Source organism: Ranitomeya imitator, chromosome 1 (genome assembly GCF_032444005.1).
Source record: "Ranitomeya imitator isolate aRanImi1 chromosome 1, aRanImi1.pri, whole genome shotgun sequence".
In the NCBI taxonomy this organism is placed as follows: domain Eukaryota; kingdom Metazoa; phylum Chordata; class Amphibia; order Anura; family Dendrobatidae; genus Ranitomeya; species Ranitomeya imitator.
Window position 1 is genome coordinate 55,616,974 of NC_091282.1, and position 20,662 is coordinate 55,637,635.

The 20,662-nt window shown below is 43.2% G+C and overlaps 1 protein-coding gene across 1 annotated transcript in view; it reads left to right on the forward strand.

The window, feature by feature from the left end:
* The window catches only part of ARK2C (arkadia (RNF111) C-terminal like ring finger ubiquitin ligase 2C), a 131,658-nt gene that overhangs the window by 106,959 nt on the left and 4,037 nt on the right, over positions 1 to 20,662 (forward strand). The window contains exons 5-6 of the mRNA XM_069746841.1: positions 3,062 to 3,166; positions 17,264 to 17,359. Of these exons, the coding sequence (XP_069602942.1) occupies positions 3,062 to 3,166; positions 17,264 to 17,359 (201 nt within the window). The remainder of the gene's footprint in view (positions 1 to 3,061; positions 3,167 to 17,263; positions 17,360 to 20,662) is intronic.

A 20,662-nucleotide genomic window follows, 5' to 3' on the forward strand; every position in this document is an offset into this window, starting at 1 on the left:
CCCTTGGTCTATGGAAGCATCCCTCAGTCTGTGGAAGTGTCTTTCTATCTATAGAGATGTCTTTCTGTCTATGGAAGTGTTCCTCGGTCTATGGAAGTTTCCCTTGGTCTATGGAATAACTAAGTCAGCTTGTACTTGCCCCTGCTGCTCCAGCACTGGCTCTCCGCTGATGTACTCAGTCTTTGTTGATATCACTCTAGCTGTGACCTCACAACATCACGTGACCACTGCAGTCAATCATTGAGCTCAGCAGCCTCGTCTATCGATATCAACCTCACTGCTAAGAGCAGTGATTGGCTGCAATGATCACTAAAGACATGGGTGGGCAATTAACGGCCCATGATGGAGTCAACGTATCAACGAAGATTGGAGGCCTTTTTGCCACCATGTAATATATGCGTATATAGCGCTGTGCCTGTTAAAAGTATCCCTTCAATAATTGAACCTAACCTTCCACCCAAAAACCTGTAGAAAAGTATAGTCTGTATGGCATCATCCCCACCTCACTCACAGAGGCAGAGACCCACACCCAATTTCCATTGGGGAACTTTTCTTCTGCCATAGGCCATTTGGATATCTATATCATTTGCGGCCATACAAAACTATTAACTTAAAAATTATCCTTCTATATTTGGTCAAACATTTAAATAACTCCCCTCATAATGTGATGGATGGAACTGCTTCTCTTTGGTGTGGCTGTGATGTTAGGTGGTATTGAGGATGATGCTACTGCAACTGCTTTTCTAGGTTTGCATCAGCCTGGAGTTCATGTTTGTGATGGTAAATTTTGTAAAGAACAGATCTCAACAGTAAGTTGTTCTGAAACTCATAACTGATAATGTAACGTGTATAGAACTCAAGCAGTGGGAGATCTGCAATATATATCACATAGGAGACACTGAGATGATTGTATTAATCACATAGGAGACACTGAGACTCCTGTATATACATCACATAGGAGACACCATTATGGTTGTATACATCACCTAGGAGACACCAAGACTGCTTTATATATATCAGATAGGATACTCCGAGACTGCAGTATATATCACATAGGAGACACCGAGACTGCTGTAATTACATCAAAGGATCCACTGAGACTGCTGTATATATCACATAGTAGACATCGAAACTGCTGTCTACCTCACATAGGAGACACAGTGAGTCCCGTGTACACATCAAATAGGAGACACAGATAGAGCTGTATTCATCACATAGGAGACACCGAGACTGCTGTATACATCACATAGGAGACACCGAGACTGCTGTATACACATCACAAAATCCAATGGAATAAAGAACTCTTTAAAAAAATATATAATACAAAAAATCTTTATTCGATAAATACATACAATGATTAAAAACACAAAAAGAAAGGTATACTGCAGAGAATAAATACAGTGGTTGCATAGTGTCAATCCCTATCCACAGAATTGAGATTTATATAAAAACACATGAATAAGAGCAAAGGGGACACCTTGTACTATCATATGATATATTACTATTGGTTCAGTCACTAACACTGATGCTATACAAACCACCATATTTATTCTCTGCAGTATATACTGTATTTATTGAATAAAGATTTTTTGTATTATATATTTTCTTTAAAGAGTTTTCTTCCATTGGTTTTTGCGCAATTTAGAAACTCCTATTACTCTTGACCATATGTTGGTTATCTGTATACATATTACGTAGGAGACACTGAGACTGCCGTCTACACATCACATAGAAAGACACTGAGGCTGCTGTTTATACATCACATAGGAGACACCGAGATGGCTGTATACATCACATAGGAGGCACCAAAATTGCCGTATACACATCACATAGGAGACACCAAGACTGCCATATACACATCACATAGGAGACAATGAGATTGCTGTATATATCACATAGGAGACACCAAGACTGCTGTTTATTCAAAATATAGGAGACACTGAGACTGCTGTGTATATGTCACATACGAGACATTGAGACTGCTGTATATATCACATAGGAGACACCAAGACTGCTGTTTATACATAACATAGGAGACACCAAGACTGCTGTTTATACACAACATAGGAGACACTGAGACTGATGTAAATATATACATCACATAGGAGACACTGAGACTGCTGCTTACATATCACATAGGAGACATTGAGACTGTTGTATATACATCACATAAATACTCAGTCTGCTGAGTATACATTATAGTATTCACTGAGACTGCTACTTACTCATAACATAGGATGCACTGAAACTGAAATATATACATACACTTCCTGTAGAGAGACAAATAGACCTGCCTTCATTTTCTGCAGATATAGAGACCTGCCCTACTTCCTGTAGAGAGAAAGAGACTTGTTTCACTCATTGTAGAGGGAAAAAGACCAGCCCACAATTTCTGTAGAGACACAGGACTTGCCCCACTTCCTTTAGAGAGACAAAGACCTGCCTTCACATCCTGCAGATGTCCTTTACTCCAAGACTAGTCCACAATTCCGTAAAAGAGACAGGACTTGCTCCACTTCATATAGAGAGACTGTAGCGAGACGGAGACCTCCCACCCCTTCACGTAGAGAGGCATCCTTTGGGGTGTATAAATTTTGTAGCAATTTTGTTAAATATTGCACTGCCCATCAGATGAGGCTAAGGTTACAACAACAACCATTTAATACATATACTAGGGACAGGGGTTGTCGTATTGAGAGAATCCCCTAAAGGTCTTAGTAGGCCCTGGGTGGATGCAGAACCAACCATGTATGTTTAGGGGGATGTCAGGAGGAATAGCCGGACAAGTGTTTGAACCCCAACAGGTGAAAGTGCATGGTTCCTTTGAGTGGTCTTTTTGTCCTGACTCCTCGTCCTCATTTTGTCCTTGCTTTGTCTGCTGCAGACGCATATATTTTGGCTTAGAAAACCAGACCTACGGGAATATGGGCTCCTAGTGACAATATCATTGAGGTCCTTCAACTTTGTAATGTGGATGGTATTTTGCTCTACATTCATAGTCAGGCTGGATACAACAGTTCTTCATGAATTAACTGTTTCTCTTGTCTGTCTGTTTTAAAAGGTTGTCCATGAAATCAGAAATTACCCTTATCCGCAGCTTCATCTCCTTGCTCTCCAGGGTCTCAGTCCAGTGCGGCATACGTCTGCTGTGAGGGAAAGCTATGAAGTGAGTAGCTTCCAGCTTCACATGAATGTGTTCAGGATAATCTGACATTCATAGCCAATCCTAGAGCTTAGTGCACCCTAAAAGAGAGACGGATCATCCATAGTGACTTCTGTGTGAGTGTCTCCCTCTGTGTCCAGTCCACTTTGCATGCGCTCTTCATGTGACGTGTCATGGAGTGGTGATCCATCCATCCAACCATCTACGACAAGTGCATAGATGACTGTCCTTCTAGTCTATCGTCTGTCCCACAACCCTTCCATTTATATATTCCGGTGACCAGACACATTAAAGGGGTTTGTCGGAACTTTAACATTATCCTTAGGATTGGAAATCAATGTCTGATCGGTGGGGATGGGACAACTAGAACTCCGCCGATCACCTGTTCCTGGTGCCGACTGCAATTACTCTGTTGCTGCATGGCTCCGTCAAGTGGCCACAGACAGTTACTGCCGATCCGCCCCCTATTGATTCAGATATGTAGTACCTGGCCATGGCCATAACTCCATTGATGGAGCTTTGCTCCACAGCTGAGCAGTTCCGATCCAGGAACAGACAATCGGCAAGAATAAGACATTGTTGACCTATCCTAAGGATAGCGTACAGCACAGCCCCTTTAACGTTAGTCTCAAGTCTGTACCTATTACACTATAAACTGTCATAAAATAATTTCAGAATCTTCTAAAATTCCATCCAAGGATATAAGGAACAATTATTCCACTGATCTCACATCAGATATTGCAATCTAAAGAGATTGTCCTCTGCAAATCTTTCTTAAATGTCCAAGTACTCGGAGTAAAATAAGAAGTTGGCGATGTGAGCACTGCAGCCAATCAGTCATCGATGATATTCACTATTCCATAGTAGCGGACACACATTATGGTAAAATAATAGAGGCATCAGTGCCTGCAGCACTCACATGATTTAACAATTTGTCAGATTCGCTCAAATTCAGCAGTGAAAGTGTATATATAGATTTTTTAAATATTTTTTTTAACCCCTTCCTAAAACGAATCCAGAAAAATGGAATACAATTTTTTTGAGACATTCATAGTCCATTTGATTCGCTAATATCACGTTCTGTCTCCCTGATTGCTGTGTGGGTGGGTTCTCCTTAGAGTGATGTCAGACCTATGCTGGGTAAATCTTGACCAATCAGATTTGCTTCCCTTCCCCTCTCCTCCTCCTCCTGTTGAGAAGCTGCAGCTCCATCCCCCTCTTCCCTCTCCATCTTCTATGACCTTTTTTTACTAGATTTTATTTTTAACTGAGGGGGGGAAAAAAACTATAAAATCTATCAAGAAAGAGTTTTTACAACTGTACATACATTTGAGAGGGATCTTTAAGCTCCTGGGTCCTATTGCAAAACCTTAAATAGGGCCCCACTTACTATTTACCATCTATAAAGCTTGTTCACTTGTAGTGTTTTTGTTGCAGTTTTTTTTGTGTGGTTTTTAGGTGCGTATAAACCACAGCATTTTACAGAAACATCAAAATTAGTAATACATCTAAAGTCTCATTCACATGGTGCATTTTTGACCTACAGAATTATTTTTTTAAATGCAGCATGTTAATTCTTTCAGTGTTTTCTCACTGAAATGGGTTACCGCTCAAAAAAATAAAACAACAAAAAAAATAGAAGAAAAAACGCGCAAAAAATAAAAGCTACGTGTAGACAAATCATAAGGCTATGTTCATTCATTGCATTTTTGCTCCATTGTTTTCTGCTCTCTTTGAAGTAAAGAAGCTGCTCACAAAAAGCAATTTTTGCTGCGTTTTTGCTGAGTTTTTACCTGGTACATTTGTCTCTTGTGCATATTGTAGATTGTGAGCCCTCGCGGGCAGGGTCCTCTCTCCTCCTGTACCAGTTGTGACTTGTATTGTTCAAAATTATTGTACCTGTTTTTATTATGTATACCCCTCCTCACATGTAAAGCGCAATGGAATAAATGGCGCTATAATAATAAATAATAATAATACTGGTAAAATTTAATGCATAAAAAAACCAGGATGCAATTTCATGAGGTTTTTGCACCAAAAACGCCTCAAAACCTGATACCTGCGGGGTTTTTTTTGCTGCGTTTTTTAATTTACTCATTGCTTTCTAAGGGTGAAAATACGTGAAACATAGCCTTATTCTGGTATTTTCAAGGTGACAGATGGGATTTTGTCCCATTTCAATGAACTCCATGTACAGCTGAGGTTGTAGACGTGTGGGGTTCCAGTGTACAGACACGGGGCCCCTGTGTACATGAAGTTATTGTGTAGCTGCCATTTGATGTGGCTCATCAGGATACGCTGTCGGGTGTGTAACGTCTGCCCATATGTGACTCGTACCCTACAGTTTCCCCTCTGCTCCATCTCTAAATCTGAGTTTACTCTGAACTAGTGGGTGGAGAATAGCTGGTATGATGTCTTCCATTCACAGACACACGATTCCTGCTCTCCTGTTTCTGTGTAGCACATATATTCCAGGTCTGAGTGAGATAAAACACTTACTAGAAAGCTCCAGCATTATCTGTTGATTTCTCTCACTCTGCCATTCTTCCACCTCTCCTCTTCTTAGACATTTGATGGGCAGCTGTGATCTGATCCCTCAGTGAGCTGTCACTCTCTTGCTTGGACCAATGATGAGTTTTATTAGACAGAGTGGCTCATAAGTGTAGGAAAAAGCAAATTTCTCTGGTAAGATATAAATCAAGATTTCTTCCCTTTGCTTGTGAGTCACCCGCCAGGGCAATGGGGTACTCGGTACCGGGTCCGGTACTTAAAGGGGATGTAACGGTGGCTGCGACCCGGTCCATGGCCCTGGGCGCCCAAGTAAAAGGGATAGTTTTCAAAGGGATTGATAAGGTGGTGAAAATTTGTGATGCCACCTGTGGTTCTCGGTCAGAGGGGACCGACGCTGCTTAAAGGGGTCGTCTGGGGTGATGCTACTACAGCAAAGATGGTGACACTTCCCACAGGTGAAGCGGGGTCCCCAGGGCTCCCAATGTGTATGGCAAGGATGGTGTAGTGGATGCTGGCAAATAAATGGAGGACACAGGGTTGTAACATCTTTACCTGGTTTACTGGTGGTAGCAGGCCACAGTCCAGGGTACCAGCAACAGGTAGTGATGTGGTCCGGCCGGCCTGGAGGCAATGGTGGGTCCCTCTCCCAGGTGAGGTCCGTAAGCCTTCCTGCTCATGCTCGTATGCGAGGTCTTTGCTGCCTGTGGCTCCCTGACAAAGTTCTCTCGTTCCTGTCCAGGGACAGATACCTTTTTATAGGGTCTCTATCACGACCCGGGCTCTTCATGTACTGCTGAACCTTTAGGTGTGGGTGCGGGCAAATTACATAAAGTCCTTTGTCCTCCAGTTCTGCTGTGCGACCTGGAGTACAACACAACCTCGGGCTCCCAGTGCCCGGTTCCTGCGCTTCAGCTCAGAGGGTACCCGGTCACAATTCCCCTCTAAGCTCCTTCCTTCTCCTTTGCTTCTTTCCTCAGATGCTCAGTACATTCCAACCCTTCAGGTTATCTTCCGTTCCTGGAGCTGCAGCACACTCCTGGTTGCACGGCTCCACTCTCTGCTATCACTCCTCTCTCCTCCACTGTCTGCTCCAGACTAACTCCTCCTCCAGACCAAAATACTTAAAGCTGGGGAATCTCCCCTGAATCCGGGTTCAGAGCCCTCCCTCCTGGCCTGGATTCAGAATGTGTTGCATGTAGGTGCGTTACCTGGTAAAGGAAATCCTCCTTGTCTCCAAGCATGATATCACCCTCCCCGAAAGGAAGGCAACATCACTGTAACAACCGGTTACCTGGGGTGTTACACTTGTACTTTTGATTCATGCAAATTTTCTTGAAGCAGCAGTGACTATTGAAGTGTGACCATGTTCTCATTTTGTTACATAGAGGTCTCAACACAAAGATTGGGGTCCTATTGGAGCAATTTAAGTTCTGGATGTCACTTTGTGCCAATGAGGGGTCTCTAGACATAGACTAGGATACTGTGCTATAGATTGGGGGTCTCTGTATATTGATGAGGGGTCTCTAGACATAGACTAGGATACTGTGCTATAGATTGGGGGTCTCTGTATACTGATGAGGGGTCTCTAGACATAAACTAGGATACTGTGCTATAGATTGGGGGTCTCTGTACACAGATGAGGGGTCTCTATGTGTAGACTGGGAATCCCAGTCTACACATAGAGACCCCTCATCTGTATACAGAGACTCCCAATCTATAGCACAATATCCCAGTCTGGGATATTGTGCTATAATGTGGTCGTCTCTGTATACAGATGAGGGGTCTCTATATACAGATAATACTGTACCATAGATTGGGGTCTCTGTATACAGATGAGGGGTCTCTAGACATAGACTGGGATATGGTGCTATAGATTGGGGGTCTCTGTATACAGATGAGGGGTCTCTATGCGTAGACTAGGATAATGTGCTACAGATTGAGGGTCTCTGCTACAGATGAGGGGTCTCTGCATAGACTGGGATACTGTTATAGATTGGGGGTCTCTGTATACAGATGAGGGGTATCTGCATAGACTGGCATACCGTTCTATTAATTGGGGGTCTCTGTATACAGATAAGGGGGTCTCTGCATAGACTGGCATACCGTGCTATAGATTGGGGGTCTCTGTATACAGATAAGGGGGTCTCTGCATAGACTGGCATACTGTGCTATAGATTGGGGGTCTCTGTATACAGATGAGGGGTCTCTGCATAGACTGGCATACCATGCTATAGATTGGGGGTCTCTGTATACAGATAAGGGGGTCTCTGCATAGACTGGCATACCGTGCTATAGATTGGGGGTCTCTGTATACAGATGAGGGGTCTCTGCATAGACTGGCATACCATGCTATACATTGGGGGTCCCTGTATACAGATGAGGGGTCTCTAAATACAGATGATATTGGGCCATATACTGAGGGTCCCTGCATACAGATGAGGGGTCTCTATATACAGATGATATTATGCTATAGATTGGGGGTCTCTGTATACAAATGAGCGGTCTCTACATAGACTGGGGTATTGTGCTATAGATTGGGGGTCCCTGTATGCAGATGAGGGGTCTCTAAATACAGATGATATTGAGCCATATACTGAGGGTCCCTGCATACAGATGAGGGGTCTCTATATACAGATGAGCGGTCTCTGCATAGACTGGGATATTGTGCTATAGATTGGGGGTCTTTGTATACAGATGAGGGGTCTCTGCATAGACTGGGATATTGTGCTATAGATTGGGGTCTCTGTATACAGATGAGGGGACTCTATGTATAGACTGAGATATTGTGCTATAGATTGGGGGTCTCTGTATACAGATGAGGGGTCTCTAGGCATATACTGGGATATTGTGCTATAGACTGGGGGTCTCTGTATACAGATAAGGGGACTCTATGTACAATATAGACTGGGATATTGTGCTATATATTGGGGGTCTCTGTATACAGATGAAGGGTCTCTGCACAGACTGGGATATTGTGCTATAGATTGGGGGTCTTTGTATACAGATGAGGGGTCTCTGCATAGACTGGGGTATTATGCTATAGATTGGGGTCTCTGTATACAGATGAGGGGACTCTATGTATAGACTGGGGTATTGTGCTATAGATTGAGGTCTCTGTATACAGATGAGGGGTCTCTATGTATAGACTGGGATATTGTGCTATATATTGGGGGTCTCTGTATACAGATGAAGGGTCTCTATGTATAGACTGGGATATTGTGCTATAGATTGGGGGTCTTTGTATACAGATGAGGGGTCTCTATGCATAGACTGGGGTATTGTGCTATAGATTGGGGGTCTCTGTATACATATGAGGGGTCTCTATGTATAGACTGGGGTATTGTGCTATAGATTGGGGTCTCTGTATACAGATAAGGGGACTCTATGTATAGACTGGGATATTGTGCTATATATTGGGGGTCTCTGTATACAGATGAAGGGTCTCTATGCATAGACTGAGGTATTGTGCTATAGATTGGGGTCTCTGTATACATATGAGGGGTCTCTATGCATAGACTGGGATATTGTGCTATAGATTGGGGGTCTCTGTATACATATGAGGGGTCTCTATGCATAGACTGGGGTATTGTGCTATAGATTGGGGTCTCTGTATACAGATGAGGGGACTCTATGTATAGACTGGGGTATTGTGCTATAGATTGGGGGTCTCTGTATACAGATGAGGGGTCTCTAGGCATAGACTGGGATATTGTGCTATAGACTGGGGGTCTCTGTATACAGATAAGGGGACTCTGTACAATATAGACTGGGATATTGTGCTATATATTGGGGGTCTCTGTATACAGATGAAGGGTCTCTGCACAGACTGGGATATTGTGCTATAGATTGGGGGTCTTTGTATACAGATGAGGGGTCTCTGCATAGACTGGGGTATTATGCTATAGATTGGGGTCTCTGTATACAGATGAGGGGACTCTATGTATAGACTGGGATATTGTGCTATATATTGGGGGTCTCTGTATACAGATGAAGGGTCTCTATGTATAGACTGGGATATTGTGCTATAGATTGGGGTCTCTGTATACAGATGAGGGGTCTCTAGGCATAGACTGGGATATTGTGCTATAGATTGGGGTCTCTGTATACAGATGAGGGGTCTCTAGGCATAGACTGGGATAGTGTGCTATAGATTGGGGGTCTCTGCATACATATGAGGGGTCTCTATGCATAGACTGGCATACCGTGCAATAGATTGGGGGTCTCTGTATACAGATGAGGGGTCTCTAAATACAGATGATATTGGGTCATATACTGAGGGTCCCTGCATACAGGTGAGGGGTCTCTATATACAGATGATATTGTGCTATAGACTGGGGGTCTCTGTATACAGATAAGGGGACTCTGTACAATATAGACTGGGATATTGTGCTATATATTGGGGGTCTCTGTATACAGATGAAGGGTCTCTGCACAGACTGGGATATTGTGCTATAGATTGGGGGTCTTTGTATACAGATGAGGGGTCTCTGCATAGACTGGGATATTGTGCTATAGATTGGGGGTCTCTGTATACAGATGAGGGGACTCTATGCATAGACTGGGATATTGTGCTATATATTGGGGGTCTCTGTATACAGATGAGGGGTCTCTAGGCATAGACTGGGATATTGTGCTATAGATTGGGGTCTCTGTATACAGATGAGGGGTCTCTAGGCATAGACTGGGATATTGTGCTATAGATTGGGGTCTCTGTATACAGATGAGGGGTCTCTAGGCATAGACTGGGATAGTGTGCTATAGATTGGGGGTCTCTGCATACATATGAGGGGTCTCTATGCATAGACTGGCATACCGTGCAATAGATTGGGAGTCTCTGTATACAGATGAGGGGTCTCTAAATACAGATGATATTGGGTCATATACTGAGGGTCCCTGCATACAGGTGAGGGGTCTCTATATACAGATGATATTGTGCTATAGATTGGGGTCTCTGTATACAGATGAGGGGTCTCTATGCATAGACTGGCATACCGTGCAATAGATTGGGGGTCTCTGTATACATAAGAGGGGTCTCTATGTATTTGCAGACATTTATATCCATTTATTGTCTATAGATGAAGGGTGAGGGTCCGAGTGACTGATGTGAGCGTTTTCCTCCTTTTCTCACCCAGTATGACCCCTCTGCGCTCTCTATGACAGCTCTGACTGTCTCGCGACCTTTATGATGAAATGTTAAATCTTCTGGGCCACTATTCTGAGCCTGAGCCATGAAACCAATATCATCTCTGCTGGCAGAGGGAGGCTTAGAGGAGAAAATGAGAAAATCCTGCATTTTTTAATATAAGGTGTTTTTCAATATAATAATAAAAATGGCTGCGTCGGAGAGGACCTTGTGCTCCAGGATGGAGGGTAATAATGTTGTGTATGACTTATACTGAGCTATCCCTCCGTCCATTATGACATGACGCACAGATATTTGATCTATGTGCCTTTTCGGATATTGATTTTTCAGTTTTTTATATATATCTGATCTTCCATGTCAGTCTTTTAGTGTTTTTTTTTCTGCTTCAGAGACCCCAGACGGATTCAGCTTTTATTGGCACAGAAAGCTGCGGCTGGCCATAAATCTCTGCTGCCAAATGGTCATTTTAAATGGGTCTTAGGGGCTCTCATTAAGGAGGGGAATCCCTATATATGATGTCCAATTATATGGATAGAGACTGACATATAAAAACAACCTCTTTAAAGGGAATCGGTCACCATGTTTTTGCTAACCAATCTGAGAGCAGTATAATGTAGGGGCTGAGACCCTGATTCCAGCGATGTATCACTTGCTGCTCTGCTTGCTGTCATTTTAGTACAAATCCTTGTTTTCTCTGCAGCGGATCCAGCAGAGCTCGGAATGCTGAGCTATGCATAACCCCGCCCACAGCCCTGATTGGCAGAAAGCTGCTAATCAGTGAAGGGGGCGGGGTTACACGGAGCAGGAGAACTAGGAGGTAGGAGACTCTCCTGGTTTACAGATTAGGGACATGATATTGGAAGGAGCAGGATGGCCCAGCAGCACAGAGTATGTTAGGAGAAGAGTTTACTGATTTTTGTGTGGGACCCAGAAACTTGGCTTGGATGGAAAGATCCACTGCTCAAAAATTATTAGTGTAAATGGGCTCCTACAGCACTGATTCTGGTAGACAGTAGTATGAGCAAAGCCGTAGCTAGAAGGTCTTGGATCCCAATAAAAAAAACGGTAATTGAGCCCCAAATTATTACATGTACTGTATATGCATTTGGGGGGGGGGGGGAGATATACAGGTGCTTCTCACAAAATTAGAATATCATCAAAAAGTTAATTTATTTCAGCTCTTCAATACAAAAAAGTGAGACTCATATTATATAGAGTCATTACAGAGTGATCTCGTTCACGTGTTTATCTCTGTTAATGTTGATGATTATGGCATCAAAATTAACAGAAATAAACATGTGAAATAGATCACTCTGTTTGTAATGACTCTATATAATATGAGATTCACTTTTTGTATTGAAATACTGACATAAAATAACATTTTCATGATATTCTAATTTTGTAAGATGCACCTGTGTGTATATACAGTGGGGCAAAAAAGTATTTAGTCAGTCAGCAATAGTGCAAGTTCCACCACTTAAAAAGATGAGAGGCGTCTGTAATTTACATCATAGGTAGACCTCAACTATGGGAGACAAACTGAGAAAAAAAAATCCAGAAAATCACATTGTCTGTTTTTTTATCATTTTTTTGCATTTTATGGTGGAAAATAAGTATTTGGTCAGAAACAAACAATCAAGATTTCAGGCTCTCACAGACCTGTAACTTCTTCTTTAAGAGTCTCCTCTTTCCTCCACTCATTACCTGTAGTAATGGCACCTGTTTAAACTTGTTATCAGTATAAAAAGACACCTGTGCACACCCTCAAACAGTCTGACTCCAAACTCCACTATGGTGAAGACCAAAGAGCTGTCAAAGGACACCAGAAACAAAATTGTAGCCCTGCACCAGGCTGGGAAGACTGAATCTGCAATAGCCAACCAGCTTGGAGTGAAGAAATCAACAATGGGAGCAATAATTAGAAAATGGAAGACATACAAGACCACTGATAATCTCCCTCGATCTGGGGCTCCACGCAAAATCCCACCCCGTGGGGTCAGAATGATCACAAGAACGGTGAGCAAAAATCCCAGAACCACGCGGGGGGACCTAGTGAATGAACTGCAGAGAGCTGGGACCAATGTAACAAGGCCTACCATAAGTAACACACTACGCCACCATGGACTCAGATCCTGCAGTGCCAGACGTGTCCCACTGCTTAAGCCAGTATATGTCCGGGCCCGTCTGAAGTTTGCTAGAGAGAATTTGGATGATCCAGAGGAGTTTTGGGAGAATGTCCTATGGTCTGATGAAACCAAGCTGGAACTGTTTGGTAGAAACACAACTTGTCGTGTTTGGAGGAAAAAGAATACTGAGTTGCATCCATCAAACACTATACCTACTGTAAAGCATGGTGGTGGAAAGATCATGCTTTGGCGCTGTTTCTCTGCAAAGGGGCCAGGACGACTGATCCGGGTACATGAAAGAATGAATGGGGCCATGTATCGTGAGATTTTGAGTGCAAACCTCCTTCCATCAGCAAGGGCATTGAAGATGAAACGTGTCTGGGTCTTTCAACATGACAATGATCCAAAGCACACCGCCAAGGCAACGAAGGAGTGGCTTCGTAAGAAGCATTTCAAGGTCCTGGAGTGGCCTAGCCAGTCTCCAGATCTCAACCCTATAGAAAACCTTTGGAGGGAGTTGAAAGTCCGTGTTGCCAAGCGAAAAGCCAAAAACATCACTGCTTTAGAGGAGATCTGCATGGAGGAATGGGCCAACATACCAACAACAGTGTGTGGCAACCTTGTGAAGACTTACAGAAAACGTTTGACCTCTGTCATTGCCAACAAAGGATATATTACAAAGTATTGAGATGAAATTTTGTTTCTGACTAAATACTTATTTTCCACCATAAAATGCAAAAAAAATTATAAAAAAACAGACAATGTGATTTTCTGGATTTTTTTTCTCAGTTTGTCTCCCATAGTTGAGGTCTACCTATGATGTAAATTACAGACGCCTCTCATCTTTTTAAGAGGTGGAACTTGCACTATTGCTGACTGACTAAATACTTTTTTGCCCCACTGTGTATATATATATATATATATATATATATATATATATATATTGGGACATATTTAGAAAATTCCTTTAGCTATTTCTAAGGCTAGGTTCACTCCACATTTGGCTATACTTTAGATATTTCAAGGCCTTTATCGCATGAGGCGCTTGGGGGGGGGGGGGGGAGGCTCCTACTGCATACAGTTGCTCTACAGACTGCTGTTTGTGGAGGGAAAATGTTCTATTTGGAACCTTTTAGTTGTCTTAGGCTAAGTTCACACCACATTTATCTATCGTTTTAATATTTCTGGGCTGTCAGTGCAAAAACAGTTGTCAGGGAGTGCAAAAGCAGCTATGTCGGGGAGTGCAAAAACAGCTATTTTGAGGAGTGCAAAAGCAGCTGTGTCGGGCAGTGCAAAACAATTGTGTCGGGGAGTGCAAAAACAGTTGTGTCGGGGAGTGCAAAAACAGCTGTGTCGGGGAGTGTAAAAACAACTGTGTCGGGGAGTGCAAAACAGCTGTGTCGGGGGAGTGCAAAAACAGTTGTGTTGGGGAGTGCAAAAACAGCTGTGTCAGAGAGTGCAAACACAGCTGTGTTGGAGAGTGCAAAAACAGCGAGTGCAAAAACAGCTGTGTTGGAGAGTGCAAAAACAGCTGTGTCAGGGAGTGCAAAAAAAAAACTGTGTCGGAGAGTGCAAAATCAGCTGTGTCAGGGAGTGCAAAAACATCTGTGTCGGGGAGTGAAAAGCAGCTGTGTCGGATAGTGCAAAAACAGCTGTGTTGGGGAGTGCAAAAGCAGCTGTGTTGGGGAGTGCAAAAACAGCTGTCGGGGAGTGCGAAAACAGCTGTGTCGGGAGTGTAAAACAGCTGTGTCGTGGAGTGCAAAAACAGCTGTTGGGAGTGCAAAAACAGCTGTGTCGGGGAGTGCAAAAACAGCTGTGTCGGGGAGTGCAAAAACAGCTGTTGGGAGTGCAAAAACAGCTGTGTCGGGGAGTGCAAAAACAGCTGTGTCGGAGAGGGCAAAAACAGCTGTGTCGGGAGTGCAAAAACAGCTGTTGGGAGTGCAAAAACAGCTGTGTCGGGGAGTGCATAAACAGCTGTGTCGGGGAGTGCAAAAACAGCTGTGTCGGGGAATGCAAAACAGCTGTGTTTAGGAGTGCAAAACAGCTGTGTCGGAGAGTGCAAAAACAGCTGTGTCTGGAGTGCAAAAACAGCTGTGTCTGGAAGTGCAAAACAGCTGTATCGGAGATTGCAAAAACAGCTGTATCGGGGAGTGCATATACCCTTAACTATTTCTAATTCCAGGATTACACACCGCTTAGTTCTCCTTTTATTTTTTCTCGACTGTTACTCTAGAAAGAGAAGGAGGGAAAACAGTTTTTCTCTTGGGACACATTTAGCAGAAATCTTTACTGAGTGATTTGTGTTGTGAAGAGAAGGGAAAATGTTTTATTATTCTATTGGGAAAAATGTTGAGGTATTGTAAAGGGCATGTGCACACTGAGCTTGTTAAGGCATTTGGGAAGTGGAAACCTTCTTTTAATCAAAAACAAAAAGCAAAAACAGCTGTGTCAGAGAGTGCAAACACAGCTGTGTTGGAGAGTGCAAAAACAGCGAGTGCAAAAACAGCTGTGTTGGAGAGTGCAAAAACAGCTGTGTCAGGGAGTGCAAAAAAAAACTGTGTCGGAGAGTGCAAAATCAGCTGTGTCAGGGAGTGCAAAAACATCTGTGTCGGGGAGTGAAAAGCAGCTGTGTCGGATAGTGCAAAAACAGCTGTGTTGGGGAGTGCAAAAGCAGCTGTGTTGGGGAGTGCAAAAACAGCTGTCGGGGAGTGCGAAAACAGCTGTGTCGGGAGTGTAAAACAGCTGTGTCGTGGAGTGCAAAAACAGCTGTTGGGAGTGCAAAAACAGCTGTGTCGGGGAGTGCAAAAACAGCTGTGTCGGGGAGTGCAAAAACAGCTGTTGGGAGTGCAAAAACAGCTGTGTCGGGGAGTGCAAAAACAGCTGTGTCGGAGAGGGCAAAAACAGCTGTGTCGGGAGTGCAAAAACAGCTGTTGGGAGTGCAAAAACAGCTGTGTCGGGGAGTGCATAAACAGCTGTGTCGGGGAGTGCAAAAACAGCTGTGTCGGGGAATGCAAAACAGCTGTGTTTGGGAGTGCAAAACAGCTGTGTCGGAGAGTGCAAAAACAGCTGTGTCTGGAGTGCAAAAACAGCTGTGTCTGGAAGTGCAAAACAGCTGTATCGGAGATTGCAAAAACAGCTGTATCGGGGAGTGCATATACCCTTAACTATTTCTAATTCCAGGTTTACACACCGCTTAGTTCTCCTTTTATTTTTTCTCGACTGTTACTCTAGAAAGAGAAGGAGGGAAAACAGTTTTTCTCTTGGGACACATTTAGCAGAAATCTTTACTGAGTGATTTGTGTTGTGAAGAGAAGGGAAAATGTTTTATTATTCTATTGGGAAAAATGTTGAGGTATTGTAAAGGGCATGTGCACACTGAGCTTGTTAAGGCATTTGGGAAGTGGAAACCTTCTTTTAATCTGAAAACTTCTAAATAAAACTTTGCGTTTTCATTCATTTTCTGCTCCGAAAACTCAGCAAAAAGTATATGCGTGCGCATCAACTTAGCAGTTGCTAAGAATGTTTGGCGCTCCTTTTACGGTTTTTACACAGTCACAAGAAACTTTTGGCTATCCAAAAAGCTAAATTTACACCAAACTGGGTTCTGTTATTGGTCATCATTATTTCTGAGTCTTACTGCCAAAAAGCTGTGGGTGAGGAGGGCTGCAGCCAGTTGTCTTATAGCGTGAAATAATTTTGGGAGAAGAAGGAAGGACAGCTTTTTTCTTTTCGGACACATTTTGAAGACACCGTTGGCTATGTTCACGCCACGTTTGACTATCCTGAAACTATCTGTTAATATCTCTGGGCTCTTAGTGCAGGAAGACCTGTGGAGGAGTTTCTGATGCAGACAGTTGCCTTACAGAGGGAAATCGCTTTGAGCGAAGGAGGGAAATGGTACTTATTTTTGGACATATTTAGAAGAATCCTTGAACTATTTCAAAGACTAGGTTCACATGAAATTTGGTAATCCATTCAAATCATTCATTTAGTTTTTTTTTAATCAAACGCATCTTAAGGTTTTTATCTGTAACTGTCTGAATGTCTCTGTTGGAAAAATTTCTGCCAGGATCCGCTTTTTTCACCAGGAAAGCAAAATATGAGACTGTCTCATTTTTGTGTCCTGTTGAATAAGAGGATCCCGACAGATCGAGTGTTTATGGACAACGCAAGTCTACGGCAGCAGGATGCTAGAGGATAGTTTGCCATATTGTTTGGTGTCCATTTTTTCATGACATTTTCAATGTTAGACACGTAAGTATGTGATCTCGGTGTAGCAATAGGAACATATGGCTGATTGTTGTGTCTCTCTGCCTGAAGGAACTGCTACAACTAGAAGACAGACTGGGAAGTGTGACACGAGGAGCCGTGCAGAACATCATCGAACGCTGCACGTTTCCGCACAAGTACAAGAAGGTAAGAGACCCGACTCATTTCAAAAGCATCTACTCAAGAGTTTTTACATCCAATTCCTCAACATTGAAATTGTAATTATGGAAATGACAGGATGGGTAGATGTGTCACTGCACCATGTGCAGAAATGCCAGCACTTACACCCTCGGCAGCTGTCAGTGAATGGTCATCTGAGGAATGCTCCACCACTTGGACACAAAAATCATCAAGATCCGCTGTTGGCAGCTCTTGTGCAATTATCGATCAATTACGTTCTAGATGTGCTCAATGGGAGACAAGTCTGAAGATGCTGCAGACCATAGGAGCACATTTAGGCCACACAGGCTGCTCACGGTGACATGAGCAACTTGTGACCTGATGTTGTCGTTTTGAAAACTGGGACACCTTTACATTCCCTCGTGAAGGCCTCTTCATGGCATTACCCAATTGGCCTCCAGATCAATCTCAGGCTATCATTGAATCCAAGAAAAAAGCAGGACTCGTCGCTGAAGAGGACAGCCCTACCTTCGAAACTCCAATATCGTCTTGCTCTGCACCACGATAGCCTTTGACAGCGGTGGTGTGAGGTCAATGGACACCTGTAGCCGGATGTCTGGCTCGTAGCCAAATGGGGTGCAAACACCTCCTGACAGTTTTTGTAGACACTGAGTGATGCCTTAGGCTCAGTATGTGATGTCTAATTTTATTTGTAGTACAGAATGGGTCTCTACAATCCATTTGAAACTAACTAGACCACATGGGCAACACCATGAAGACGCCCTCATGAAGGAACATCATGCCGAACTATTGTCTTTACTCCAGGTGCACTACCTGCTTGGCGTTACATTGATTTGGTCATGGAGCCAGTGGTACGGCCATTTCTCCATAGTGGCCCAGAAGCCATTTTTTCAGCATGTCAGTGCCAGACCACATGTTGCAATTACACAGGAGCTGCCAGCAGAGGATCTTGATGATTTCCTCAAGTGCGTTCAGTGACAGAACCTTCCCAAATGATTTCTGCATGTGTTGCTCATATTCTAGACTGAAGAAATCAAGATGTTTTGAACATTTTGTTTGCATTTTTTCATCATTTGCAGATCAGTAACACGATTGTAAACTTGATCCTGTGATTTCCACAATTCTACCACTTTTCCTTCTTTGTGTTGCACTTTTAATGTTGAGGCGTGTACATGGTCATCCGCCATTGACTATAATTGTATAACCTTTATCCAGGGGGAAGTTTCTATAAACTGAACAATTGCTAAGTAGCAGCCACAAGAAATGTAGTACTCCATATAGCCATTCAATTGAATGAGCGACAGTACATTAGATGGAAAAATATTTAGAATTGAGAGTCCTCAGTGGTTGATACCTTTTAATGGCTAACTGAAAAGATGGTAACAAATTGCAAGCTTTCAAGACTACACAGGTCTCTTCATCAGGTCTGATGAAGAGACCTGTGTAGTCTCGAAAGCTTGCAATTTGTTACCATCTTTTCAGTTAGCCATTAAAAGGTATCAACCACTGAGGACTCTCAATTCTAAATATTTTTCTATCTACTGGCTAACACGGTACCAAGATATATTTCTTTCCAGTACATTAGATGGACATTCCAGGTCTCCCAGTGTGTTTGATAATGTATGTTGCTTATAGAGAGATATTGTAAACTGAGGACTATCCTCTATGACATCCATATCTGTTATGACCTGGTGGTTAGGAGCACCCGGAATGACCTGATAGTTAAACCTCATACAGGACGAGCTCTGGGATGTGGGAACTCTGCTGACCGCAAGCCCTAATCCTATCACACACACTAGAAATAGCCGTGGAGCGCTCCTGACCAGACCCTAGGCGCCTCGTCACAGCCTAAGAACTATCTAGCCCTAGAGATGGAAAATAAAGCCTACCTTGCCTCAGAGAAATTCCCCAAAGGTAAAGGAAGCCCCCCACATATATTGACTGTGAGTAGAGATGAAAGTCACAAACTCAGAAATGAGACAGGTTCAGCAAAGGGAGGCCAGACTTACTAAATAGACAGAGGATAGGAAAGGTAACTTTGCGATCAGCACAAAAACCTACAAAAGACCACGCAGAGTGTGCAAAAAAGACCTCCGCACCGACTCACGGTGCGGCGGGGCCACTCTGCATCCCAGAGCTTCCAGCTAGCAAGACAAAATCATGATAACCAGCTGGACAAGAAACAATGAGCAAAAATAATAATCAGGAACTTAGCTTCTGCAGGAGAAGACAGGACACCAGACAGATCCAGGAGCGAACTGAACCAATGCTAAAACATTGACAGCTGGCATGGAGTAACGATCTGAGAGGAGTTAAATAGAGCAGCCAACCAAAGAACAAACCACGTCACCTGTGTAAGGAACCTCAGAAGCCGCAGCTTCACTCATAGCCACCAGAGGGAGCCCATAGACAGAACTCGCCGAAGTACCATTCACGACCACAGGAGGGAGCTCGACAACAGAATTCACAACACATATCCCTACAAATGCAGAAGGAAAGGGATTTAAAGGGAATCTGTCAGTAGGATCAACCCTACTAAGCCGTCTATATGGGCATGTAGGTTATAGGACGCTGAATAAAATGATACCCTGATATCTACAATCTGACGTCTTATTTCAGATAAATTAATGTTTTCTTAATATGTAAATGAGCTGTTAAGATTTATGGGCCGGACATAGATCTCCCTGAGAATCTGCCTCCAGAGATTATTGGAAAGGAAAGGGGGAGTTACCAGTGTGAGACATGTAGATCTGGAGAGCACACTTGCAGTTATTATATGTCTCACACTGGTAACTCTCCTTTTAATTTAAAATAAGGTCTGGAGGCAGATTCTCAGGGAGATCTATGTCCGGCCCATAGATCTTAACAGCTCATTTTAATATTGAGAAAAATGAGAATTTCTAGGAATTCTCTGGAATAAAATATCGGACGACAGTTAACAAGGTATGATTTTATTCAGCTTCCTATGACCTGCATGCCCATATAAATGGCATGGGAGGGTGGATGCTACTGGCAGATTCCCTTTTAAAGACCTAATTTACTTTATTATCATCTAATATGGGATTTTATCATTTTTCTTGCCGACATTACAACATTATTTTCAAATGGCGCAGGTTAGTGATCGGTATTAGTGATGAGCGAGCGTGCTCAGCACTGCCTGATACTTGATCGAAAATCATGGGTGCTCGAGCACCATGCTAGAGTCCTCATCCCACATGTTTTGTGACTCTTAGACAGCCAATTAACATGCAGGGATTGAGCACCATACACAGTTATGCTGTAGCCATGTTGGCTACTGGAATTATTGTG